Source organism: Girardinichthys multiradiatus, chromosome 9 (assembly GCF_021462225.1).
Source record: "Girardinichthys multiradiatus isolate DD_20200921_A chromosome 9, DD_fGirMul_XY1, whole genome shotgun sequence".
NCBI lineage: Eukaryota > Metazoa > Chordata > Actinopteri > Cyprinodontiformes > Goodeidae > Girardinichthys > Girardinichthys multiradiatus.
Window position 1 is genome coordinate 26,165,176 of NC_061802.1, and position 26,741 is coordinate 26,191,916.

A 26,741-nucleotide genomic window follows, 5' to 3' on the forward strand; every position below is an offset into this window, starting at 1 on the left:
TACCTTTATTACTAAAATACAGAGAATTGGCCTCGAGGCTTCATTAAATTCGGTTTAATTATCCAGCACACTGTGTCAACACAGAGAAAAGCCAAAATCCAATCATACCTCTTTTACTAGTGGAGTGCCTGGAAAGCGGTGAGGAGCCAGGTGTTGACCCAGGGGAGATGCGCTGTGAGTGACTGGATAAATAAAAAGATTGATGTTGGCAGTAAATCATTCCTGTACCGATATAACTTGACCTCTCGATCAGCTTACGATCAGCTTATTTCATGCAAGTAAAACAAGGAAGTGAGAATATTTGCCACAACCACTGAGACAAATAGCTATATACATGATCAAATGAATTATTTTACTAAAATTATAGTTGAAATAACAAGTATGTTAATACTACATAAAATGTATGTCACTACACAAACTCAAGCCTTCATGTGACCACATGAACAAGTCGTATGCATTGTAATAAGCGACTTACTATAAAAATCAGTTAACACTTTCTAAAACATATACACACACCAAAATACAGAGGACCAGTATGTCCAGTAATTACACCTGTTAGTCTTTATGCTAAAACGGTACAAAATATTCATACATAGAAAGATTTTCTTTTTCCATCAGTGTGACATGAATGCCACCCAGTGGTCATGCTAAAGATGACCTTGTTTTGTTTTTGTTACCTGGGTGAACTGGAGCCTCTCTTTAACTGGATGCTGGATTTGCTGCTATGTGATGAAACAAAGTCATCCTCATAGCCTGCTGCGTCTCCTTGGCTGTTTCCAGAGTGTGAAGAATGGGCAGGAGGAGAGTTCCTCTCTGACGTTCTCTCACTCACTAAAGGAGAAATGGATAAAAGAAAGATTTGGTGTTTCTTTGACTGAGAGTCATAAAAAACCTGTGAAACATCGCCATCAACAATAGAAACCAGGGATTTGTGAATTTACCTTTAACATGGCCTTGGACATTTTTTGTGAAAATATTGATTACACTCAGAGGGCTTCCTTTGTTCAGCTCTTCCCAAGGTGCTTTGCTGCCATTGAGCTGTGGAAAAGGTGGGCTGAGGGCGGAACACCTCGCTGCCTCCCTCTGGAAGTCAAACAGCCGCTTGTGATTACTTCTTTTACCTGCGCTGTATTCTACTGCCTCCAAGTAATCCGAGTTAGGCCCACGGTTTCTAGAGAGAGGAGGACTTGCCTCTTCCTCAGAAAAACTTCCTTCACTTAGGAGGGGACCCTCACTAATGGAACCTGCACTTGAATCATGGAGATCAGGGTCATACGAATACATGAGATTCTCATCTTTTCTATTATTTATTCTTTGTGCTAGTTTTTCTGTTCTGTCTCTCACGTCTAAGTCACCTACAATCCCCCTCCTTTCTTGAGTGTAACTGTTTAAAGCCCCATTTACACCAGCAGGAACAGTATGTGAATTTGTCAAACTGGTGTGTATGTTTTTCTTCTTTTTATTTAGGTCAGGCAGGTTCCCTGCTCCTTCAAGAACTGTGCCAGAATATGAAGTATTGCCTGCACTAGCTTTCTGCACCCTAAAAGACAAGTCGCCATTTTCTGTAGCATGAGCAGGGGTTTCTGTCCAGTGTCCAACATTGAGGTTAGAGATTCTGGGAGGCAAAATAGTATCAACATCCACTGAAGTTGTTGCACCGTAGTTAATCCCTTGTCCTGCAAACTTCCGGGCCTCCGTTTCGATACGGTTTGAGAGGGATGTGGCCTTAGCCTTCAGAGCTTCAATACGAGACATTCTGGTCTGGGACTGGTGGTGATGCGCTATAGCCGGCTGCTCAGTGTACTTTATATTACTAGTAGCCATTGCTGCCTCCAGCCTTAGAAGCTGAGAGAGAAGATGTTCATTGGAAGGTACTTCACTGCTGATGGCGACATTTGTGTGTTGAAAAGCTGGATTTAGTTGGTCGGGCTGAACCAAAGAGGTAACTTCAAGATCATTCCTGAAACAGATTGAAAATACAAAAATGGATTACCTAAAATCAGAAAAAAACATGTGCACTTTCTGTTCAAGACAACTGATGGTTTTTCTGGGTATAACCAGCATCACCAGATCAGATACAGCCCTTTTTGAACTTGGGGAGCGTCATTTGTTGCAAATTTCATGTCTGAAGAGCTTTTTACATTACAGTGTAAAGGAAGTAAATGGACAGATACATTTTAAAGCCTGTCAGTACCTGGATAATGGCAGTGGTGGCTGCTCATTTAAAGACTTGTCACTGCTTGAGGGGCTCTGTGGAACCTCTATTCGTTTGTTCTCTTTGTCCGACTCTCCTGAAGGCTGGTACATGGGTCTCTGCAAAATAATAAATGGCATCAACCAATTAAACAATTCCAAACATTTACTCAATGTCAGTTCTAAAAGCAGCTTTTAAATATAATTGACAAGCTTTCTTATTTGCACGTTTAATACCATTTGAATGAAAGGTGCAGAATGTTTGGCCGGCGTTGCCTCGCTGAGCCGGGCATCCTCCAGTAGCAGTCTGGTGTAGGTCTCCTGCAGTCGCTTTTTAACAGGAGCCACAACTGCCTCTGTGGAAAGGGTCACCGTTTTAGCTACTTCTTTTTGTTTCTTGTACAGCTCCTGTAGTCTCTGATTTCTTCTCTCTGCCTCCTCCTTTAATGCCTTCTTCTCTTCTGCCTGTTGCCTCTTTCTCTCCTCTTGTTGTTGTGCAATGTACTGGCGAACTGTATCTGCATCATAGTGCCGCTTCTTGTGACTTTTGCTTGCTCTGTCAGTATCATCAGGCAGGTGTGCAGTGGGACTGGAACTCCGGCAACCTCTGGAGCTGGTATTTGCCACTAGTGAAGTTCCCCAAGCAGAGACTGGTGCCCTCGTCTGAGAACCTGACCCTCCCCTTCCTCTTCTACTACCACTGGCATCCCGAGATCTTTTACGAGCACGCTCTTCCATTTCAGCTGGTTTGCAATCCAGCTGAAGGTCATCAAGAATCCCCTGGATGTCTACTGACAAAACATCTGTCTTCACTCCCCGTGGCGTCTTGTCCTGAGCTGAAGACAAGGGATTGCAAGAGGTGGTTGGGCGGGTGGCACTGCGAGACCTCTCTGTGCTGTTTGGCCGAGAGCGTCTGGTTGGTTCTGAATGATGACGGGAATCTGGTAAAAAATGAGAAAACGGAAAAATGTCAGAAGTGTAAGTGAACAGCAATTATGTTCAGAATGATAAACATACACAAAAACTGCTGCTGAAACCTGTTTAGTTCTGGATTTGAGTTCAGATACTGGTTAACAAGGTAGAATAAAGTTATAATTATTAAATTATTATTAAAGTTAAACAGCATTTGCAGTCATTTCACATCTCAATCAAACAAAGAAATGATTTTACTCAGTCACACATGATTGTTCAGTAATTTAGCAGTAAGCAATCATGGTGTTTTTCCTCACTCTTTTTTTATCCTATTGATTACATAAACCTAAGTAAATAAATAAAAATAGGTTAATAAGTCGATAAAAGCACACAATTTCATAACTCAATATTTGATCATTATCACATCTTTAAAGAAACTCCTTAAATACACCAACAAATGACTAAATTACCAAAAATGACACATCTGAACTGCAGCGCTGACCCAGAAAGGATCAACATAATGAATGAGGCTTGGTCAGAGGGTTAGCAACAGCGACTTTAATCTAGGCCAAATTGAACATTCCCATGTACCATCTAATCCAGATAGATTTTTTCAGAACATGTCTGTGAAGGGCTTCACTGGACTCCACTGGAATTACACACGGTAGACGATGCATGCACTTGGGCAGTCAATGAAAATCAATCCATGTAATGTTGTGGATTCAAGATGACAAGCCAGTCAATCTCTATTTGTTTCAGTCAGTGGCTCCATGTGCAGACATATATAAAAAAAAGGCTTAGTATAACACTGACACTGAGTAGGATTAAATTGCTCTCAGAGACGTGAACAGGTCTGTCATTTTAGCTCATTTTTTGTTTGGCTCACTATGTGGCTATAGGAACTAAAGCAAAACCTACATAGTTTGTTATGACAATAAAAATCCAAATGTATCGTCAACACAGTGGTATAATTACCTGAACAGGATCAAATAAATACCAATTTTTCCATTTAACCAACAACTTTCAACAATTTTAAAGCCTCTAAATCTAAATGAATTCTGACCGAAAAATAAAGAGTAAAAAAGAGAAAAGAAATTAAATGACTGGAATCGGCTAATGTACAGCTTGATCGACCCCGATTGGGTTTTTAATCGATCAGTGAAAGCACCACAGTTAAGTGGTACCAGGTGGCGAGAACAACAATGTTCTTTGGTTGATGGACATTGTCACTGAGTGAAAAAGACTCTTAGCTAGCTTTTGGCATGATCGGCGAGGGGTTCACAGAGATGTAAGAAGTTATTTAAAAAGGAAGACACATTCTATTCCTTAAGTTCATTCAGGCTGCAAGAGAGCAAGGCTTTCAGCAGATAACAGAAAGGCTGAATGAAATACTGCAAAGTTGGTCTAACCTTTTGAGCTTTGAACTTCCGTCTGTCACGGAGTAAATTGTATTTGGAAATGTGGGGAATAAGATAAGAATCCATTACTATTACTATTAGATTCTACTGCTGAAAAACTGCGACATCAGTAAAGATTAACTCACTCTCTGACTCTTTTCTTTACCATTACATGATGCCTCCACCATAGTTCATGACCTCTAGCATCTCAGCTGCTAATGCATGGAAATTAAGGACAGTTGAGAGTCAAATATATCATCAATAGGTAGAGCATGAATGCATGACATATAGTATCCTAAATATTGCATCCAAGCAGTCCTTTGCGATTGTGAAGATGACTGGCATTCTATATATTGTGCAGCTCTGGTAGGGAGTACATGTAGAAAAAGTATAAATAACAGCTGGTTGGTTTAAAATATTAAAACCTTGTTTTATAGAGCAACCTTTCCCATGCACACCTCTGTTTCTAATATAGGCAATAATGATTGTGGAGCAAAAAACAAATATCAAATATTCACAAAAACAAGGATGAGACTTATTTTATAATAACCCTTTAAAAGGGAAATCCAGGCTGGCCTACATTATTGTTAACAGGTCACGGGTTTACCAAGAACAGGAAAGCTCTGCTTTAAAAATACTTCTGAGCATCTGTACAAAGCAGAGGAATAAACTGAGGGTAAAGGCAGGGGCTTAAGGGGGGAAATGTGACAGAATTTACGACTCAAGTACTGGTGCCTGTTGCACTCCTAAGTATCTGTATATGTGGTGCAGTGTTTTAATTATCTCAGCCAGTTTGATGCATGACTGTACCTATTAAAATTGATTTTTACTTTAATCCAGATGCAATCTGCAACTGGGACAAATCATTAAAACAATTACAGCTAGGTAGTTTAATTACAAAGTTGATGAAATACTTAAGCAATAAATATTCTACCCTTTACAACAAATATAGTAAACACAGACATTATTGTCAAAGCCAACAAGTGTTGAGTCCAGTTTTTAAAGCCTACTGGAATTGCTGAAACCACCTATACTTTCTTTGCTGTTTTTCTGTAACCACTTCAAATAGTGTCTCATGACAGAACATCATGTGCTGGTATGCACAGAGCTTTAACAGTTCATGTTTCTGAGCCCCACCTGTTTGGGTCTGTCTGCCATCTGGATACGAACTGTGTTCTTCTCTGGGTAGCTTTGGAGCAGGACCTAGTACCGTCTTTACCAGCTTTTGACCCTCACGCCATGATGCGGGGCTAATCACTGCAAAAGAACCAACATGTACAGTTCAGATGGTGTTACTGAAAACAGCGTTACACTAAAGCAGAAGAACATAGGTAGCGTGAGTACATAGATTTACAAAGATCTTTAGGAGATAGCAATTCTCAGAAAGGAATTTCTTGGTTTTTTTTTTTTTTGACAACCCAGCACCTTTTCAGTGTTTAACAGCACTTTCTTTGTCATACTGTTTGTCCTGCTCTGACAGATGACTCAGTGCAATGCAATGTCTCATATGCGAAATATTCCGAGCAGTTCAGAGGAATCAGGTTGTACATCAAATAACCAAGCAGCTGTCTGAGCAGAGTAGATGAGCCAAGTGGACCTGGCCACAGATTGCAGAGGCCTATTAATAGTCCTGTCCCAACATGAAACACAGACCAGTCACACTTGAGGGACAACACAGATTCTTAAGAGCAACCTGTTGTATTTCTTCAACAGATAACTTTATTTTTTGTTAACTTATAGTTACTATCATAGCAAAGTAACTCGGTAATAATTTCACTGAATTTTTATGTAACTAGATTTAAACTGGACCTGGGTATTTTTATTTTGTAGCTTCCTTACATGATGTGTTCTAAATAGCTGCTACAAAAATGAGTGGAACTGAGGCGAACAGATGCTAGAAAAAACTCAAGGAGTCACAAACACAGAGTAGATGATAGAAATAGCAGGTTTTTACCAACATGATACTACCTCAACCACCTGGTCTAACAACATTAGAAAAATCACATTTCTTCCTGTTTAGTGGACTTTATAGCAACTAGAAACCGGTTTGTTTCTCATCAGTCTTTAACCTTAATTGTGGTCTTCTGGTACAACAGAAACAAGGTCATTTCAAATCACAACTGATTCACTTTTGCCAAGCTCACACACGAAACAACAACAGAAGTAGAAACAAGAAGCCAGAACATTACATGTAAACTATTCAGAACATTATTTGCCGTCTGTGTTGTTTGTAGCTATGCGGAAGCATGAGCTGCTGGTATTTCTGATGATTTTCTTTTTAATCCTTTAAATGTGGAGCTGTGATCTGAACAGATCGTGTTGATTAACGAAACATGCTGGTCTGACAAAAGCTGTTAAAGGGAAATGCTTGACTCACAATTACATCTTCGCAACCAGAAAATCCATAAGAGTATGGATTGCAAAACTTTCTCCTGACTTACAAGAGTATTTTTGAAAGTGTTAACACCAATTTATAAAACCCACTATACATTAAACCAAGACTCCCTGTGGTAATGTTTAAATATATAGAGCATGAAGATGACATGGTAACTTGGTTTAAGGCATATTAAAGTGCAGGTCCAAACCTCCAACAGATGAAGATTGCAAATAATCGCATGTTACTACATAAAATGTTTGGGTCCATCCATTTATACTTAAGTGTATTTTTGTTGGCTGACCTGAGTTCTTGTATGTGCAGGGTCCAGTAGTATGTGTCTGGAACCTGATTTGTGTCTGTGTGGCTCTTGTTGGTTATAAGCACATTTTATACATAAAAAAAAATCTATGGGGATTAGGGTCATAACTCTGAATCAGTAGAGCAGCAACCCCAGTTAAAATAATGTAGTGCTTGGAAAGCTGTGTGTTAGATAAATCTAGGTCAGCAGCGTGGACCTCAGAGCCAGCCACATAATCTATGAACACATCCAATGTGAGCACAGACTTTTCACATTCATGCCCTTGGTTAGGTGGTTCAGAGGGGTGAAGTGCAGACTAGACTGAGAAACAGCTTTTACCCTGACACAACCAGGGTAGTCAACTACTCAAAAGGACGTTACCCACACCCTGACACATAAACTCACAGCTGTAGGAAAGTAGATAAACAACTGCACATTCACAACTAACAGCTGCACTAAACCTGTGTATTTGTGTAGTACGTATAAGTAATCGTATTCATTCCTGTTTCTTTATTTCTACGTTTTTAACATTTTTGCTGCGTGTTAAAATATCGGTTTGGTCTTTAAGTTTGTTTTTATTTTTTTTCCTAAATCGGTCATACTCTCCCTAAGTTATTTCTAAAGCATGCAGACCACTTCTGTGCATGTTTTTAACAGTAGGCATATTGCAGGACTCATTTTTTGACTTCCTTTTAACAACATTTTGGAAAAAACTGTTGAGGATTCAAACAGTAGAGGTTGACCCAAATATAACACTAAAAACAAATCAATACCAGAATAGAATAATATTATAAAGCAGAAGCTTTAAAGGGTTTTTCATTTTTCATAATTTGAACTGACCAGTTTCATGTATTTGAACTAAAAGCAGATCCATTATTGGGCTGGCCTACAGTACATAAAGTAAAGACAACTATACCTGGTTTTGAATTCTGTTCAGATACTGGGGCAGCTTTATGGACCTTCCTGACTGGTTTGGATGGCCTCCTCTCCTTGGACCTTTCTGCCCTCTGCTCCCTCTGTTGTTGATGCCTGGATTTGGTGCTCTCTATACAAAAAAAAAAAACAAAAAGAAAATACCCAACGGACTGATTAAAGTAGAGTTTCTTATTTTGCATACTATTGTTTGTGTACAAAAATCAGCATAGCACCTGCAAATATGAATGAAGTGATTACTGGTGTTAAGGTCTAGCAAGGTTTCAAAAAGTTAAGATTTTAAAACTGTTAATATTTTCTATCACACTGCTACCATGATTTAAAGTCTTTTTAGTGAGATGTCAGAGAAACCGCCGGAGTGACCAGGAGATTTTCTATGGCTGCATAGAGCTCAGAATAAAGCAGCACTGCCCCTCCCTCACCTGTAGCACCGTACTACCGGTAAGCAAAACTTAAACATGGTCATTTCACTTTTCCCTGGCTCATAGGAAAAGCTAATTAAGGGAAACTTTCTATCTGATAAAAAGATGGACAACAAGAAACTAAAGAGTTTATGTAAACGTTAGCCAGGCAGTTGATCATACTCTGCGATGTGCTACTTGGTTCACCATAGCGTAGAATTCAATTCAATTCAAATCAAAAATACTTTATTAATCCCAAAGGGAAATTAAATAAAAGAAGGTAGAGATGTCGGCGAAACAGATTGAAGAGTGCCACAGAAAGATTAGAGCATGTATTGTGAAAACGTTGCATCCCTTAAGATGTAGAATCACCAACATTTAGGTTAGTTAAGCAATAACGACAACAGAGCTAAGCTAAATAATAGTCCACTGTGAGCTAACGTGGTTAGCTAGCTCATTTAAACCATGTAAACTTTGTTGACCACCCTGCCTTTTGAAAGAATCGGAATCGCCAGGAACCGCAATCAAAAGGACGAATCCGAACAGGAATCAGTCAAATTCAAATGATGCCCAACACTAGTCCACACCTATACAGAAGCTTACGAAAACAATTTTTATAAAGCTTGAAGTGTTTGTGATGTTTCACCATTAGGAAATTCAGAAAGCATTTCAAATATATAAAAAAACACAGAATGTTAATCAAAGCAAAGGAACAACAAAGTTATAAAACATGTCCAATCAATGCCAAATTCCACATGAATTCCCTTCTGAAAAAAACAAATAAAACCAAAAACAAAAACAACAAAAAAAAAAAAAAACTACAAAGGTATGTTTTTGGGGACTAGACCTTTACAAAAATGTAAACAAAGTGTGGAAATATATATTTGGAAAAAATAAATATTTACCAGAAAATTGGCGTGATACGTCTCTGTAGATTTCTCTGCTGAGGTTATGGAATTCCTCCTCTTTCCAAACTTTGCCATCAGGAGTCTGGATCTTTGTCTCTGTACTGTTGAAACCTGTGGATAAAAAGAGAAACTCACACATTGCAGAACCTTACTTCTTACTAAAAAGCCTAAGGTTGCACAATGGAAATATCAAACAATAAGTAAAAACATTATTCCTACAGAGGCAAAAAAAAAACACGTAAGCTAAAAGGAATGAGAAATAGGCATTAAAATACCTCTGTATATTGGCGCTGGCGGTGCTGCTGTTACTTTGCGTATCTTGGTTGCTGGCATGTTGCTTGGACCAACATTGTCACCTTCTGCAAATGCAACAATGGGCTTTTCAAGATGACCCTGCAGCTTTTCTCTGTCTGCAGTCTCCTCCAAATGCTGTCTCTGTCTTCGAATGCGCTCTTTTAGCTTCTCAAGTTTGTTATCCGGCTGATGTCGCCTCAGATTTTCCAACCGCTGGGAAACTGAGCCAGGACTTGTGGAAGGAGTGCTCTCCCCTTGGCACGAAGAGCCGGTGGTTCGGGCTAAGCATGGTTTTGACTCACGATTATCCATAACAACTTGTGCTTTGCAAGTGTTCTGCTCTGTCTTCAGGCTGTCTAAGACCGGCTGATCATTGAGGTAGCACACCTCAGCGCTCTCCAGTGCTGAGGAGTGTGGGCTGTCCAGGTCCCTATCAGTCTGTTTGTCCCTGATGTCTCTCTGGTAAATCAGCTGGCTGGGCAGAGGATCTGAGTGAGGCGGAGAAGATGTGTATGAAGACCCTGGCACTGCCTGCAGATTGTAGGCCTCCAGCTGTGGAAAGGGATGGAAAGGAGGGGTGGCCTCTCTGGATATACACCAGATTACATGGGATCAAGAAGAGAAGCAAGATTTACTTTTAATTCACAGCTCAGTAAATTTACAAATAAGACAGATTTTGAAATGACTATAGTATGTAGGACAGAAGCTCAGCTTTTAAAATGTTTAGGAACAGCAATGTTGACAATACATCAAGTTTTATTTATAAAAAATACAGTGCAGTCCTAGAAGATAAGAACACTGGAGATTAAGGCCGTAAATGGTCCTTGTAAAAGGTCCTTGAGAACTACAAAAAATATAAGTTATTAGATTGTGCCTTGCTTCAAAATAAAAAGAATAATGCTTGTTACACACACACACACACAGACCCAATCACAGAAATCAGTTTCAAAATGTACACAATTTTTTCACATCCAAATTAAAGGTTAGCTAGTTGATAGGTTTGCCGCTTGAACTGTTTTTGACCGGATGTTTTAACAATCTAGACTGTGGCTGACAATTGCAAAGCCTCTGCAAAGTCTGACATATAATAAGATAAACATATCATGGTTTTACATGCAAATGGTATACATGAACCCAGACTGTCGTTAGTGTTCAGTAATTTATGTTAAATTTTAAAAGTGGTGTAATGGCAACAAAAATCATAATTCAGTAGGAACCTTGGTTTTAAAGTCACAGTATGCTGCATTTTCTGTACATTTAAATTAAGAAAAAAACAAACAAACATTTATATATTATTTGGACCTAATTTAAACGATAAATATTAACATTTTCTTATAATAATTGTAATTTATGTAAATTGTAGCAATAACAAAATATGGCCGGTGTAGAACTGATTGGAGTTTTTGTCAAATTCTATCAATTAATAAAATCATTACACAAAAATAAAACTTCTTTAGAATGGTTAAGTTCAACGTAGAGCCGGCTTTGTACCTAACTGCTGTTAAACTTCACTGACATACAGCTTTGGTTTTGTCCAGCGATTTTTCTCCATCTTCACTGGAGCTAAAAGGGAATCCATGTTTTAAAAGGCAGAAACATATATTTCCTCACTTTAGTTCAAGAAACCAAAATGTTCTGCTGGTGTGAGTTTAAACAAGACTAATCCTTTGGTGCAGGTGCACGCTGAACAGACCGGGCAGTGTGGAAATTATTTGGCATGAACACATGTTCTGCTACTTTCCTAGTTTTAAAATATGATATTTACCAGAGCCATTTGCCCACCAATGTTAGCATTAAGGTAGATGTGAAGCATAGAACTGTTTAAACATCAGCCAATGTAACCCATGACCAATCATTGACAAATTCCTTTAGTGTACCTGTATGAGACCAGAGGTTCTCTGAACTCCACACTGCTGTTCTTCCGTACATTGCTGTCCTGAGTGGCATTTCTCAGTGGGCTGCGTGAACTGCTCTTTGCTTGACTCTGCTGATTTTCACCCCTGGGTTTTGAAGTCCCTCTAGACACATCAGCTTGTTGTCCATCTATAAAGAAAAGAGGTTAGAACTTTCTTGATGGTTTTTTACAACAGGAGAAGTAATAATAACACTCTAAAAACCACACTCACCCCTGCTGTGAGACGCTCTTGTTTTTTTCTTGTTGGGGGAGATGGTGGTGGGATCCAGAAGAGCACCAGTTCCTGGAGTGGCCTCCAAGCGGTTTTCTATATGCCGCAGCTACAGAATAAGAATATAAATGTCAAATTCTCAAGAATACAAGCAGGTAGAACATACTGTATTCCAAGCAATAAAAAAAAAACAACCTAATAACAGCAAAAGTGAATCAATAAGTGGCAAAAAAAATTATTTAGGGAAAAACCTTCCCAATGTATACTTACAGCAGCTTTGGACTGAGCCAAACTTTTCCATGCAGTTGTCAGCTCTGAAAAACAGAAAAGAAAAAAAAAAAATCACAATTCACCTAAAGATCCAGTGTCACCGTAAAACTAATAGCACACATTGCATTTAAAATTGTTCAACACACCTGTGCCAATATTGTGATCAGTAAACAGTTGAGCTGATTTTTTAAGAGGTACTTCAGTCCTTCTGCTGCTCCTCATCTCTCCCATTCACCTGAAGTCAAGTTTAAAACAATTTAAGAAGTTATAAAATCAGCTTGTTTATTAGGGAGATAAAAAAATCTAAACAGTAAGTGAAATGAAATAAGACTATATATTTATATATGCTTAGCATTAAAACAGACAGTCTAGTTAACTCTTGACATAACAAATAAAAATAAATAAATAAAAAAAACAGGACAACATAATTTGAAAAAAAGCTCACTCCCTTGATGAAAGCGCACATCAGCAAAGTTGTTTTTTACTGAAAGCACCAGAAAAACCGAGTCAAACGACTGGATGAACCCAAGTACTTCTTTTAACACAATAAATACATTTAAATGTTAGGAAGTCTCTCTTCCATAAAATAATTACAATATTGTGTTGCTGAGTTTTCAAATGTATTCACTTCTGGACACAACTCAATGATAAACTCAGTTAGTTAGTTGTGAGCTTTTTATGCACCAATTAAAAACAGCCTGAGTCATGTGATTTTTTTTTTTTTTTTTATATAAGTCATGCCCTTTGGTCAGCTCATACCAACCAAGTGACACAACCAAGAGGGTGCAACCAAAGGGGGGAAAACAAATACATTTTATCTCTTTGCGGAAGCTTTTTCTTTCAGCATAGAGGGCTTAACACTCACAAATGCATTGAACACACAGTATTGAAACCAGACGGTAGATTTAACAATGGCTTCACATTTCAGTGTCTTTTAAAGTGGAAGAGAATAAAACCAATAGGTACATTTCCTCTAAGAACTCAAGTACTCGTGTTGTTCTTTGAAACATCAAAGTTGACCAACACTTGGTCATTTTGGCAAAGATGTGAACTGAAAGTGCATTGTCTGCATTATCAAACACTCTGAGCTCCACTCTGGTGGAAACTCAATGTGTCCGTGTCAAATGTAAACCACCCCTCTGCCAACTACTACTACAACTAAGGTCTAGTAACATTTGTCATACTTTCAGTGTGGTTCTCATGTGAAGTATCACAGTCACCTTAATCCACAAGTATGCACGAGTGATGGGTTTATTTGATTCAAATGATTCCAACCTACTGTTTTGTTTGACATAATTAAACACATTTGTGTATTTGAAATAATGTACTATTATATAAATAATATTTTACATTCTAATATATTGTAGCAAAACGTAATTTTGTGAGACATGTTTTGGATAGATACTAAAGTAAGGAAAATTGTTGCAATCTAACTTCCAACCACAAATTTCATACTAAGCAAAATACAACTTAAGCCAAGCTTAAGAAGAGGAAATAGGGGTCAGGATTTCCCTTTTACAGGAATACAGACCATTGTTTTAATTTTAATGGCAGAACTATTTAATACTGTGTGTCTATCAAGTTAACAAAACATAAATTCACATTAAGGGAAAAGTCAAAAAGTCAAAGTCAAGGCAACTTAATAATAGCAAAGCTAAAGACCTGCATGGTTTGGATAGTGTGTTTCTAAAAACCAATTCAGAAAGTCTGATCCCAGTCCTGACAAAAATAATAAATTGGTCCATTAGAGATGGTATATTTGCTGATGAATTAAAAACTGCCGTTGTTATACCTGTATACAAGTCCAGAGGCAAACGAGAGGTTAATAACTATCGGCCCATTACCATCCTCCCTACCATCTCCAAAGTCTACAAAAAGGTTGTGGCAGAGCAACTAATCCAACATCTTGAAACCAATGCTTATTTAAATCCTTTGCAATTTGGTTTTAGGAAAAAATATTCAATAGAGACCGCTGGTTCCTACTTCCTTGAAGAAATGAAATCAAACCTAGACCAAGGAGGGGTAGTGGGAGCTGTCTTCCTAGACTTACGAAAGGCTTTCGATACTGTTTCCCACAGTATTTTATTAAGCAAACTATCAAACTATGGACTGTCCAACCAGACAATAAACTGGATGACATCATACCTCAGTGGCAGAAAACAATGTGTTCGAGTAAATCACACACTGTCCACCCTTAAAAATTGCACCAAGGGAGTCCCACAGGGCTCTGTATTAGGGCCACTGTTTTTTTAGTTTATACATCAACGATCTCCCCATGGTATGTGACATCAATACCATCATGTATGCGGACGACACTGTTCTGTTCACTCTTGGAAAAAATATAAGTGAAGTGACTGAAAGATTAACAGGGGAATTGAAAAAAGTTTCTGCCTGGCTAAAAAGTTGTTGTCTCATCTTAAATGTAGAAAAGACTGTTGCAATGTACTTTACAAATAGGCATAAATCTTTAGATTATCCAGACATTTATATAAATGAGAAAATAATAATAAATGTTAATAGCTTCTCTTATTTAGGTGTTACTCTGGACCAAACCTTGACTTTTAAAAATCATGTAAAAAAATTGTGCAACTCTTTAAAATTTATTCTGGCAAATGTTAGGTTCATCCGAGGATCCCTTACCATTGAAGCATCACACATGTACTTAAATTCCATGATTTTTTCCCGTATTCTGTATTGTGTGACTAGCTGGTCGCAGGTATGCAAAACAAACTTAAAGCCTCTTGAATCAACCTTCAAAAGTGCAATAACAATTCATGACAAGAAATGTAGACAGTATCACCACTGTCATGTTCTTTCAAAATACAATTTTTTAAATTTTAATAACCTTTTTATGCATGCAAACATTTGCTTACTTTTTAAAATTATTCATGGTATTAGTGCTCCTCCTCTAAGATGGTACGTCACACTGAGCTCAGAAAAAATTTGGCAAAGAAATGGCTTTTATCAAAGCAGGTTTGCACTCATAAATGATGAATGTGTGTAAATGAAAGTATAGTTGGTTCATTTGAAAGTATGTGAGAGTGCGAAAGTGTATGTGTGTATGAACAAATAGGTATGTTTATTGTATAGGTGCAAGCGTGTGATAGAGAAATGATAAATCCCTGGAAATCTTTAATAACTGGTGTAACTGAGGGGCGAGGTATTTTATTAGTTTATGTTCACTGGTTCTCTTCTCTCATACATTTCCATTAAAAAAAAACCCACTTAGTTTTGATTAATATCAACCTGTCAAGGGACTACAGGTGGAAATTATCATCTTTTACTATAACCTGGCACCATGCATATTTCCTGTTTTTAGGTCAATGTATTGCTGAGCAATGTCCCTGTACAAATAAAGGAAATTATCAAAGTTCGTGAGAGGCTTCCTGATTTATTCAACAGATAAACGTATAAAGATATGAAGGGCTATGACTGAAGAACAAGAAAGTTGTTGTTTCTAGAGTTTCGAGTGTAAAACCACTCGCTTTTTAGGATTTTTTATTTTAAAGGGGTTTCGTGATTTTCTGACACGTTTGAAAAACAAAAAAACAAAAAACAAACAGGAATGCAACCACTGCTTAGCTGACTGCGGACTTACATGTAAACTGGCATAAATTCAATCCAGGCAATAGTCGGAGCCGCAAACCCTTTCGAGTTTCGCTTGGTTGGCAGGAAAATTATCAACTAAGCCTAGCAACTATTTGTCAACACTTAATAACACATACCTTTAGGAGAACGATCCAGTGTATCTAGTTGTCCACATTGACAATGATGTACTCACAATATCGAACGCCTAAAATCTCCAGATCTCTCGTTTGGTTTCCTTTAGCGATCTGTTTGGTACCGTTAGCATTAGCCAGCTAACGTTAGCTAGTCAACTAGCCAAAAGCTACAACAACTAAACCACCAACTCTTTCCAGCGACATACATCCATTGTTTCAACTTTTACAAAAATACATCGTATTTAAAACAGCTGTAGGGGTTGTTTTAAAAAAAGAAACTTCGATCCCTGTCTTTCCGAGGTCGCCTTTCCCGGGTTACTATGTTGATGTTTTGCAACGGTGAAACTAGTATCCAGGACGGGTAGGAAACTGACACCGAAATACCGCGATAGTTGGCCAACGTCATATGGTGTGACACTCCCCTTCTGCAAACACGAAACTACCGGAAGATTTGGTCTAACTAAACGACCAATTAATCTTCATACTTCATGCCATAAAGTCAATAAATTAAATGAACTGTATTGACATATATTTTATTGCAAATGAAAATGTAATTTTCAGTTCATTTGCTGCAATAATGCACCTCATGCCCAAAATACATGCAAGAAATACATATATATACAAATACAATATATATATATATATATATATATTTGTTTTCATAATAATTTGCTAACTGGGTAACGCGTGTGACCTACCCTTGAACTGTTTAGTTTAAATGGCTCCAGTGTGTCAATGGATGGAGTAAAACAGGCTGTTTCAGTCAGTTCATTGGGTTTACGTTCAGGGTAAGGGTAGGAGTCAGTAACATTGGTGAAACACGAATTTACAAGACACATTTTAAACCTCATGCGCATGACCGACAAAGTAAGAACGATCTTTTAGGCTTTACTACCCTCTTGCGGCCAAAATAGGTATTGCGTAGAAACGTACCACAGATGTGTGCACACATGAAAACCTGTACGGCATTAGTTTGAATTTTCTCATACACGTTACATTAGTTGGAATCGGGTTAATTTAAGTGATTTTCAACACAACAATTTCCTTTTTTATTTTTCCATCGATCTAAAGATATTTATAGAGTTTAGATTTTTCCCAATGGCAACAAAAGTGCACGCTGTAAAAATGAGACATAGTTTTGTGGCCGCATGTGTGCTCAGTGTTCACAGGTGAGTCATAAATTTATAAACCGCAGTGCAGCACTCCGTTATAAAGGCGGGTTTCCAGGTTATGGATCCTTGTTAAACCATGCAGAAGGCAACAAGTATGTTTCTTGTGGTGTTTTAAAAGACTGTTGTGAAACAGCACAAACGCTTCAGCCCGTAACTTCGATTATATCACAGCCTTTCGGCTTATATTCCATTTAATTGTTAACTATAATGGATCTTTGAAAAAAAGGTGCTATTATATAGGCAACTCACCATTTCCTCAGATTCCCCTCGGCAAATAACCTGCTATAACCCCCGACTCTCTCTACACTCCTCCCTCATTCTCTCTCCTTCTCTCTTAGGACTCGAAGAGGAAATACTACAGCGGAGGTGCTCGTTTTTACAGACATAATTTCATTTTTTGTGTGGAAAGAGGACCGAAATGGACAGAAGTTATTGCTTTTTAGGTAAGAAATTTGGCTTTTCTAATGCAATAAAAGAGTTGGTTGCAGTTTTGCCCACAACTAAAATGTAGGAAGAGGGAAGGGCTAAGGAAAGAAATACATTGCTGTCAATTGCCTTTAGTTATTTGGTTTAACACAACAAATAAAACAGGATTGCAACTGAATGGTTGACCATTCAGAAATGAAGTATAATCTCACCTTTTCTTGCTGCACCCATCATTTTTGTGCTAAACATGCTCAGCCATTGACAGTGCATCAGTCATTCTTCACTGCATCTTCTAAGACTTCATTTTCTGAATTATGCTCAGTGACAGAGATTTTTGACACTGTTTGAGCCCTGCAAAATCAACCATTAGGCAGGAGATTCTGATTGTTGAGTAAATAAAATTCCCAGTAAGAGAAAAGAGACCACTAGGTGTAAGGTTCAGAGGGGAGGGAATGCTGCAATCTTTCAAAGGGAAGAAAACAGACTTTTTTTTAAAGCAAAGCGTTTGTCTGAATAGTTGCCAATGAAATAAAATCCTGTAAGGTTTTTCTAATGTTTACTGTTATGGCCTGGAGTTAAAGAAATTATACCTGGGCATTTTCGTTCTTGTCTTGAAAAACAAACACAATTAGATCTGTACTGGGATGAACTAATTAGTAATGGGAAACCCATTCATTTATTTTTTGAAGTAAAACAGTAAAGGAGAGGCCAGTTTGACTAATGAGTGTTTGTGACTTAGATGTCAAGCTACTGAAGGATAACATTGCCTTTCCAGATGATTTCATCACTTCACATCTTCCTTTCTCATCTCCCCTGTAGGGTGATGGCTTTTACTAGAACTAATCAACTGATCATTTTTGGCAAAGAGAAAATGGATCTTGGCTTTGATTGATTCCCCTTCTCTGGATTGCCTTGTTAATTATTGAATTGTATTAACATTTACCAGTTACCACCCCAAGCGTCTTTATTTCCTGTTTTATTAATTGTTTCTTGTTGAGGGCTTTGATTGGTCAGACTAAATGACACCATTCTCCCTAACTGGGATGTAAATTGTTTTTCATGGTGTATAAATTAATGCAGCTGTTCAGCTGTAGAGTGAACATCACTGTACTTCTTAAACCCTTTTTAACCTAGCTCTATGTTCACTGACCATACTGTGTTTAATGTCAGAGAATGACAGTGCTTAATTGCGTTTAAAGATTATTAATCACAGCAAATCGCAAACGTATTCATAATCCTTTAACTTTGTTGCATCTCGTCATTTATAAACACAAACGTCAATGTACATTTTTGTTTATGTGACAAACCAACACAACATAGTACATAACTGTGGAAAAGAAGACAAGTTTGGAAAAAATTAAATGTGTTGACATGCATAAGTATTTAGCCCCATTCAATATGTGAAGGTGTCAGAGGTTTGTTAGAGAACATTAGTGAACAAACAGCATATCAAAGACCAAGGAACAGCAGATAGGCCAGATAGAAAGTTGTGAAGGAGTTATGTTGTAAAACAATATCCCAGAGTGTGAAAATCTCACAGGGCACTCTTGAACACATTTGAATATAAAAAGAACATGACAAAACCTCAAACCTTCCAACATATGGCTGTCCATCTAACTAACAGGCAGGGCAAGGAGGACATTAATCAGAGACACAACTAAGAGGCCCATGGTAACTCTGGAAGAGCTCCAGAGATTCACAGCTCAGGTATAAAAATGAGTCAACAGACCGACCAGATGTTAGTTATACGCTTTACAAGTCTGGCCTTTATCAAAGCGGGACAAGAAGAAAACAATTGCTGAAAAATGGCAATATAAAGTTCCATTTGCAGTTCGCTACAAGTCATGTAAGGGACACTGCAAACATGGGAAAGAAGGACATTTGGTCAGGTGAGATAAAACCTGAACTTTCTGGCCTACGTGCAAAATGCTAAGTCAGGTACAAAACCATTATCCCTGTCCCTTTCTTCAGCAGGGTCAGGGACACTGGTCAAAGTTGATGGGAAGGTAGAGGGAACTAAATACACTAAGATCACAGCAGAAAACCTGTTAAAGATGGACAAAAACCTGAGACTCAGGTGTTGTCCTGCATGCTTGAGCAGAAAGTCGAGGTTCACCTTCCAAGAGGACAACAATCCAAAACATGCAGTCAGAGATACAATGGAATGGTTTAGATCAAAGCATATTTATATGTTTGAATGGCCCAGTCAAAGTTCAGAGCAAAATCCAATTTAGAACCTGTTGCGAGATTTGAAAATTGTTGTCCACAGAAGCTCTATATTTAGTCTGACTGAGATTGGGCGATTTTGCACAGAAACAGAAATATCAGTCCGTGGATGTAGAAAGCTAGAAGAGACACATTCCAGAACACTAGATACAAATGAATGCCACACTTCAGATATTTATATGTAAAAAATGAAATCCATGTATCATTTAACTTTCACTTAACAGTTATGCTCTACTTTATGCTGACCTATCAATAAAATCCCAGTAAAACATATTGAAGTGTGTGTAAGCCTCTTGCCCACCAACGGTGTCTAAATAAAGTCAGGTAAGTTACTAAAGCTGCTACAAAATGAAAACTATGTTGTGAAACCGTGGTGTCAGGCTCTCTTTTCAGGCAGCCATCGGTCTAAAGTTTTGTGTGTGCAAACCACAAATTAAGTTAACAAAATAAATAATTCTTTAAAGATCTCACAGAGGACTGTTCAGTCCATCATCTGAAAATGGAAAGAGTATAACACAACTTCAAACATTATACATTAGTTGTGCACTCTGCAAACCTGGACCTTTTTGAAGAGTGGCAAGAAGAAAGCTATTGCTGCAAGAAAGCCACTAGCCTCATAGAAGAGACAGCAAACAGATGGAAGAGGGTGCTCTGGTCAGTTGGGACAACATTTTTACTTTTTGCTTTGTGTGGGGAAAGCTAATGCTGCACATAGCCCTGAACACATCCTACCCACAGTGAAACTCAGTGGTGGCAGCACAGTGATGTGTGGAAGTTTTTTATTAGGAGGGACAGGGAAGGTGATCAGGGCAATTTAAGGCTTATGCCTGGTTCACACGGCAGGATTTTCAAATTGTCAGCTGATTTTCAAAACCTGAGAGACCCCACATGTGATGATGAAACATCGTAGGCACAACAGGTTTGGTTCTAGTGTCCAGTCACACAGCAAGCACAACACACCACACACAAAAAGATTTTCAGCAAACATTCAGATGTCAGACGTAAAATCTCACAAACCCTCTCGAGATCAAATGTGAGTTTAGAGTAATTCTCTTCTGTGTTTCTGTCACCTTGCTTTCTGATTGGCTACACGTCATACTCAACATTCTGCATGCTCGTTTGTCCTCGGGGAACACCCCACATGCTAGGATATTGGGCCAAGACAATGCAACATTTTGAATATCGCAGATTTGACGTCTGAGCGGTCCCGACATCCTTCCGAGCGGACTAGATCACTCTTAACACACCACACACACCAGGAATATCTCATAAAGTTATCTTAAAAGCCATCACAATAATCTCGGCATGTGGGAAGAGGAAGATAGGGGCAAAAATTGGCATAAAAATCCTGCCGTATGAACCTGGCATTAGTTAAGCAGTAAGCTTTAAAGAGCAATATCAAAAATGAAATGAGGACCATTGCAAAAAAGGACGAGAGAATCTGTTTGACTTAAACTGCAAAATTAAGGTTAGACCCAGAATCAGGTGTTACCTGTATCCTGGAAGACAGTACCTATAATTTGACTGCCATTACTAAAATCGACTAGACTAAAAGAATTCTGGAGACCAAACCGATGGATTTCTGATCCAACACTGAAATAAAAAAACATAACTGAATTCAGGATGAAATGTCAGAAATAGTAGTTGTAGGACTTGCAATATACCATAATATCAGATACACAACAGACTCCCAAAAGTTGCCAAATAACATCATATTTTTTATTTCTGTGCAGCTGCTAAAATATTTTTTAAACATTAAGCAGCATATTGCAATTTATTTACCAGAATCCCAGTGTGTAATAGTATATTGATGTATATTGGTATGCATGAGCCTACCATGTTATAAGCTGAGTCTAATTGTTGTTTTAAGCAGTGTTACTTTTAAACGTATGGTTGGATTCGTAGTGTTGATCACAATCCAGACATTCAGCCTTGGCGAAGTTGTGAGTTTCAGTCTGCTCTTGTTGAAAACATTAGTTTGTATCTTTTATCTTGGATGATGACTAAGTCCTGCATATTTATTTCAATTTTCTCTAGTATGAAGTTATTGTTAAACAGACAACCAGGAATCATGCAGAACACTTGAATTTTCAAAGTGGATAGATTATAACACACATATTTCTAATTTATCTGAATATGGACACCTTGGATATCACAAACACAACCTTTAAGGCTATAACGTCTGGAAACTCATTGGAAAAAGTATTACTTGATTTGTAGAAAGAAAAAAAATCTCACTAAAGCTACAGTGTCTGGTGCAAGCTGTAAAATATGATTTATGTGTCATATATTGGCAGCAATGTGACAGCTGAAGGGCCCAGTAATTTGCAGTTTAAGTTTACCTCGAGTGCTGGATTTTCTTATAGTCCCACACAGACACAGTGGGTTCTAGTTCACCAGATGTCTAGACGTAATTCAGACTTTATTAAAAATTGACACATACAAAGCACTGAGTGCTGGAGAATTTGTTGTTTAAAAATATCACAATTATAGACACAATTCAGGATGTAAATACCCCAAAAAACAAAAATACAACAATGAAGGTTTTTTTTTCGTTGTTCCATCCTCAGTTGTGATTTTTTAAATATACACAACATGTTTCCAATAACATTTGAAGAAAGTCAAACCTTAAATCTGAGTCAATCTTTTCAGTTTAATAATAAAACAAACATGATGAAATTATTGTTTTTCCCAGAGTTACCAGTGACACAATTATAAGTACCCAGCATGGCTGACAATTTGTTGTCCAAACGTCTTCTGCCAATAAGACACCACTTTTTCTTCTCTTAATAATAATTTAGAAGTTTAGAGCATACAGAGAGATGGCTCTATTCCTTTTTGCACAAGCTCTCTTGATCATCCAAACCCTTAAGTCATATTTTATGCTCTCCCCTCATCAACACACTCTACGGGAGTTTTCTTAATATCTAAAACATTGGGGCTGAGATGACTATGGAAGAAGGTACAGGTCCTTCTCAAAATATTAGCATATTGTGATAAAGTTCATTATTTTCCATAATGTCATGATGAAAATTTAACATTCATATATTTTAGATTCATTGCACACTAACTGAAATATTTCAGGTCTTTTATTGTCTTAATACGGATGATTTTGGCATACAGCTCATGAAAACCCAAAATTCCTATCTCACAAAATTAGCATATCATTAAAAGGGTCTCTAAACGAGCTTTGAACCTAATCATCTGAATCAACGAGTTAACTCTAAACACCTGCAAAAGATTCCTGAGGCCTTTAAAACTCCCAGCCTGGTTCATTACTCAAAACCCCAATCATGGGTAAGACTGCCGACCTGACTGCTGTTCAGAAGGCCACTATTGACACCCTCAAGCAAGAGGGTAAGACACAGAAAGAAATTTCTGAACGAATAGGCTGTTCCCAGAGTGCTGTATCAAGGCACCTCAGTGGGAAGTCTGTGGGAAGGAAAAAGTGTGGCAGAAAACGCTGCAGAACGGGAAGAGGTGACCGGACCCTGAGGAAGATTGTGGAGAAGGGCCTTCCAGACCTTGGGGGACCTGCGGAAGCAGTGGACTGAGTCTGGAGGAGAAACATCCAGAGCCACCGTGCACAGGCGTGTGCAGGAAATGGGCTTCAGGTGCCGCATTCCCCAGTCCTGGGCTACAGAGAAGCAGCCCTGGACTGTTGCTCAGTGGTCCAAAGTACTTTTTTCGGATGAAAGCAAATTCTGCATGTCATTCGGAAATCAAGGTGCCAGAGTCTGGAGGAAGACTGGGGAGAAGGAAATGCTAAAATGCCAGAAGTCCAGTGTCAAGTACCCACAGTCAGTGATGGTCTGGGGTGCCGTGTCAGCTGCTGGTGTTGGTCCACTGTGTTTTATCAAGGGTAGGGTCAATGCAGCTAGCTATCAGGAGATTTTGGAGCACTTCATGCTTCCATCTGCTGAAAAGCTTTATGGAGATGAAGATTTCATTTTTCAGCACGACCTGGCACCTGCTCACAGTGCCAAAACCACTGGTAAATGGTTTACTGACCATGGTATCACTGTGCTCAATTGGCCTGCCAACTCTCCTGACCTGAACCCCATAGAGAATCTGTGGGATATTGTGAAGAGAACGTTGAGAGACTCAAGACCCAACACTCTGGATGAGCTAAAGGCCGCTATCGAAGCATCCTGGGCCTCCATAAGACCTCAGCAGTGCCACAGGCTGATTGCCTCCATGCCACGCCGCATTGAAGCAGTCATTTCTACCAAAGGATTCCCGACCAAGTATTGAGTGCATAACTGTACATGATTATTTGAAGGTTGACGTTTTTTATATTAAAAACACTTTTCTTTTATTGGTCGGATGAAATATGCTAATTTTGTGAGATAGGAATTTTGGGTTTTCATGAGCTGTATGCCAAAATCATCCGTATTAAGACAATAAAAGACCTGAAATATTTCAGTTAGTGTGCAATGAATCTAAAATATATGAATGTTAAATTTTCATCATTACATTATGGAAAATAATGAACTTTATCACAATATGCTAATATTTTGAGAAGGACCTGTACTAAACAATTTCTGTGTTGATGTGGCTATATGTTTTGGACCATTATCCTGTTTCCCATGACAACTCATTTTCAGCTAATTTGCAGAAGCCAGCAGATTTGTATTTAAAATCCCATGTTACTTGCACAATACCATGAACTCTAGTAAGGTTCCCTAGACAGTTGGAGGAAACAGGCCAACAGCATCACAGATTGCCCACCATACGTAACAGTGGGAATGAGGTGATCCTATTTTTGTTTCATAACAGATTTTTTCATGTCTCCCAAACAACCTTTTAACAAGTAGCATCTAATGGTTTGTGTGAAGACATGGTGATGCCAAGTTGCCACTTTTTTCTCTCTAAGAATGAGCTTTGGAGATTTATTTTTTCTTACCTCATTTACCATCCTGCTCACTGCACATGGTGGGAAGACACATATTGGTCCTCAACTTTGTCCAATTGTAATTGTTTTAAACTTGTTTTTTTGTTTAAATAACTAGACTGAGTTAATTTTCTGCCAATTTTATTAGCTATTTAAAGTCAACAGACATCAACAGACTTATTTTAAAGCCATGTTTTCATGTCTTTCCCATTTTAATTAGTGGCTGTTTAATTATACCCCGAGGAAACACAGTCAGATTACACAGAATACTAATTGCTCCTAGAGACTCTGATCGACTAAATATCTAAAGAATACCAAAAAATTCTTTGCTTACATTTATTTTATGTTGATTGTTAGTAGTACCAAGAACTGTACCAGTAATGATTTTGTTAAAAACGCTGTTAAATGTTCATTAAAGGTTGGACTGTTCAAAAAGACTTACATTAGCATATTGTGCTGCTGCAATAAAAGATGAATTTATTCTTTATCTTTATCTTTATTTAAATCAGGATAAATTGGAACATAAAAAAGAAAGACTGACTTTTATTTATAATTTTTTTTGTCAAATGGACCAAATACAGAAACAGAGTCAATTCAAAACCATACAGTGTAATCTCCCAGTCTAACTGGCAGCTGTGGCATGCTGTAAGGGAAAAATCTAAGAATTAAAGCTGAAAGAAATCCACATAAACAGTTCCCCAGTATGTTTGCTGTCAAACACTTTGATCTATTCAAACTCATGGCTGCTCAATGTTTACTGCACAATACTAACATAATGATGGTATGAAAATTTAATGAACCCTGCAGGAATATGAGGTTGTTGCTGTTGCAGAATAATATTGTAGCACTAGAATAAGGTGAATAACCATCAAACAAAAATATGATAACATTAAATGGATTCATTAAATGAATGATACGTTCAGTACCCAGCTGCATACAAGGAGAAGCAAGTGTAAAAATGTTTGAATGAAAAGCTGTGTGCAGTTTTTTTTTACACCACTTGCTAAACCTAAAAATGAAAAAAAAAAAAAAAGTAAAAAGTACAGGTTAGTTAAAAATGAAAGACAAAACAGGAAAAGAAATCTACCAAGTCTTTGCAATTTCCAGAAACGATTAAAGGCAAATGGTATCCTCTAAGGAACATACAGTATGTCTGTTTTTAAAACCGATAATTTTCAGATACAAATGAAGGGAATTAATGATTAAGAGACACCAGTAGCTAGCAAGGGATGTGATGGTGGGTGGAATGAACCTAAGTCTGCACCATAACGTTTCCCAATTTCCATATTTTGTTGCATCTGTCTGTTAATTAAAATGCAAACATGGAGTGTTATTGAAAGCTCTAAATTTATTATATAGATTCTGGAACTGCCTAATGCACTCTATATTACACAGTTCAGTAATATCAAGTGATTGTATTTTACAAAGAATAACTGCTCAGTGTACAGGGCCTTAGCTGAGCAAGGGAAAATTTGAATTCTGCATCTGATCCATGTTTTAATGTAGCCTTCTGAGACTTTGACTTGCTACCGTCAAGTTTTGTTACTACTGACTGAACTGTTCGTTCAGTCCCTTTGTTGAAACAGGGCAAACAAGCTTGTAAAATGACAAAGCAAAACAGAAAATGGCTTCAAACTTTGACACCACATGTTTTGTTTGTTGAGAGCAGGACCAAAATGCACAGAGGAACATGGAGCACTTGCAGAGTAATGGAAGGAACCAGCAAAGAACAATAAAACTAGTGAGCTTATATACTGAGGGAAGAGTAGAGTGTGACATTGAATGCAGGTAAGTTAATCAGGGAATTAGGAACAGCTGTGGAAGAGAGCAAACAGGCAGACTGAGGGAAAGTTAATAATTAACACAAAGCTGAACCAGGCATAAAAAACTACAAACCAAAAGAAAGAGACTAACACTGATCTAAGAAAAATCAATCCAAAGAACAGAACACAAGAATAAACTAAGAAAATAGACACAAAAGCAACCTTTCTAACAATAATAAAGAATTTAGAAGTGGTACATCTCAGTAAATTAAAATAACAGGCTATTTTTTCATTGATTTAAAAAGTGAAAGGCATCACACATAGAATGATATATTTGAAGTATTTATTCTTGTTAATTTGGGTGTTTGTGGTTTACAGCTAATAAAACTGCAAATTCAGTGCTTGATTGCCCAGAAAATCAATGTGGCC

At 37.9% G+C, this 26,741-nt stretch overlaps 2 protein-coding genes across 3 annotated transcripts in view; one reads left to right on the top strand and one right to left on the bottom strand.

The window, feature by feature from the left end:
- cep350 (centrosomal protein 350) overlaps positions 1 to 16,182 on the bottom strand; it is a 41,674-nt gene extending 25,492 nt beyond the window's left edge. For both annotated transcript variants that reach the window (XM_047375046.1, XM_047375045.1), the window contains exons 1-14: positions 15,835 to 16,182; positions 12,256 to 12,344; positions 12,110 to 12,153; positions 11,840 to 11,948; positions 11,591 to 11,756; positions 9,695 to 10,299; positions 9,417 to 9,530; positions 8,094 to 8,222; positions 5,640 to 5,759; positions 2,431 to 3,134; positions 2,195 to 2,313; positions 942 to 1,960; positions 678 to 831; positions 109 to 182 (exon numbers count right to left, since the gene is read on the bottom strand). In XM_047375046.1, the coding sequence (XP_047231002.1) occupies positions 109 to 182; positions 678 to 831; positions 942 to 1,960; positions 2,195 to 2,313; positions 2,431 to 3,134; positions 5,640 to 5,759; positions 8,094 to 8,222; positions 9,417 to 9,530; positions 9,695 to 10,299; positions 11,591 to 11,756; positions 11,840 to 11,948; positions 12,110 to 12,153; positions 12,256 to 12,340 (3,442 nt within the window). In that variant the 5' untranslated portion in view covers positions 12,341 to 12,344; positions 15,835 to 16,182. The remainder of the gene's footprint in view (positions 1 to 108; positions 183 to 677; positions 832 to 941; positions 1,961 to 2,194; positions 2,314 to 2,430; positions 3,135 to 5,639; positions 5,760 to 8,093; positions 8,223 to 9,416; positions 9,531 to 9,694; positions 10,300 to 11,590; positions 11,757 to 11,839; positions 11,949 to 12,109; positions 12,154 to 12,255; positions 12,345 to 15,834) is intronic.
- A 1,161-nt stretch (positions 16,183 to 17,343) lies between these two features.
- LOC124873256 (voltage-dependent R-type calcium channel subunit alpha-1E) overlaps positions 17,344 to 26,741 on the top strand; it is a 187,815-nt gene continuing 178,417 nt past the window's right edge. The window contains exon 1 of the mRNA XM_047373777.1: positions 17,344 to 17,446. The gene's annotated coding sequence lies outside the window, so the exon portion shown is untranslated. The remainder of the gene's footprint in view (positions 17,447 to 26,741) is intronic.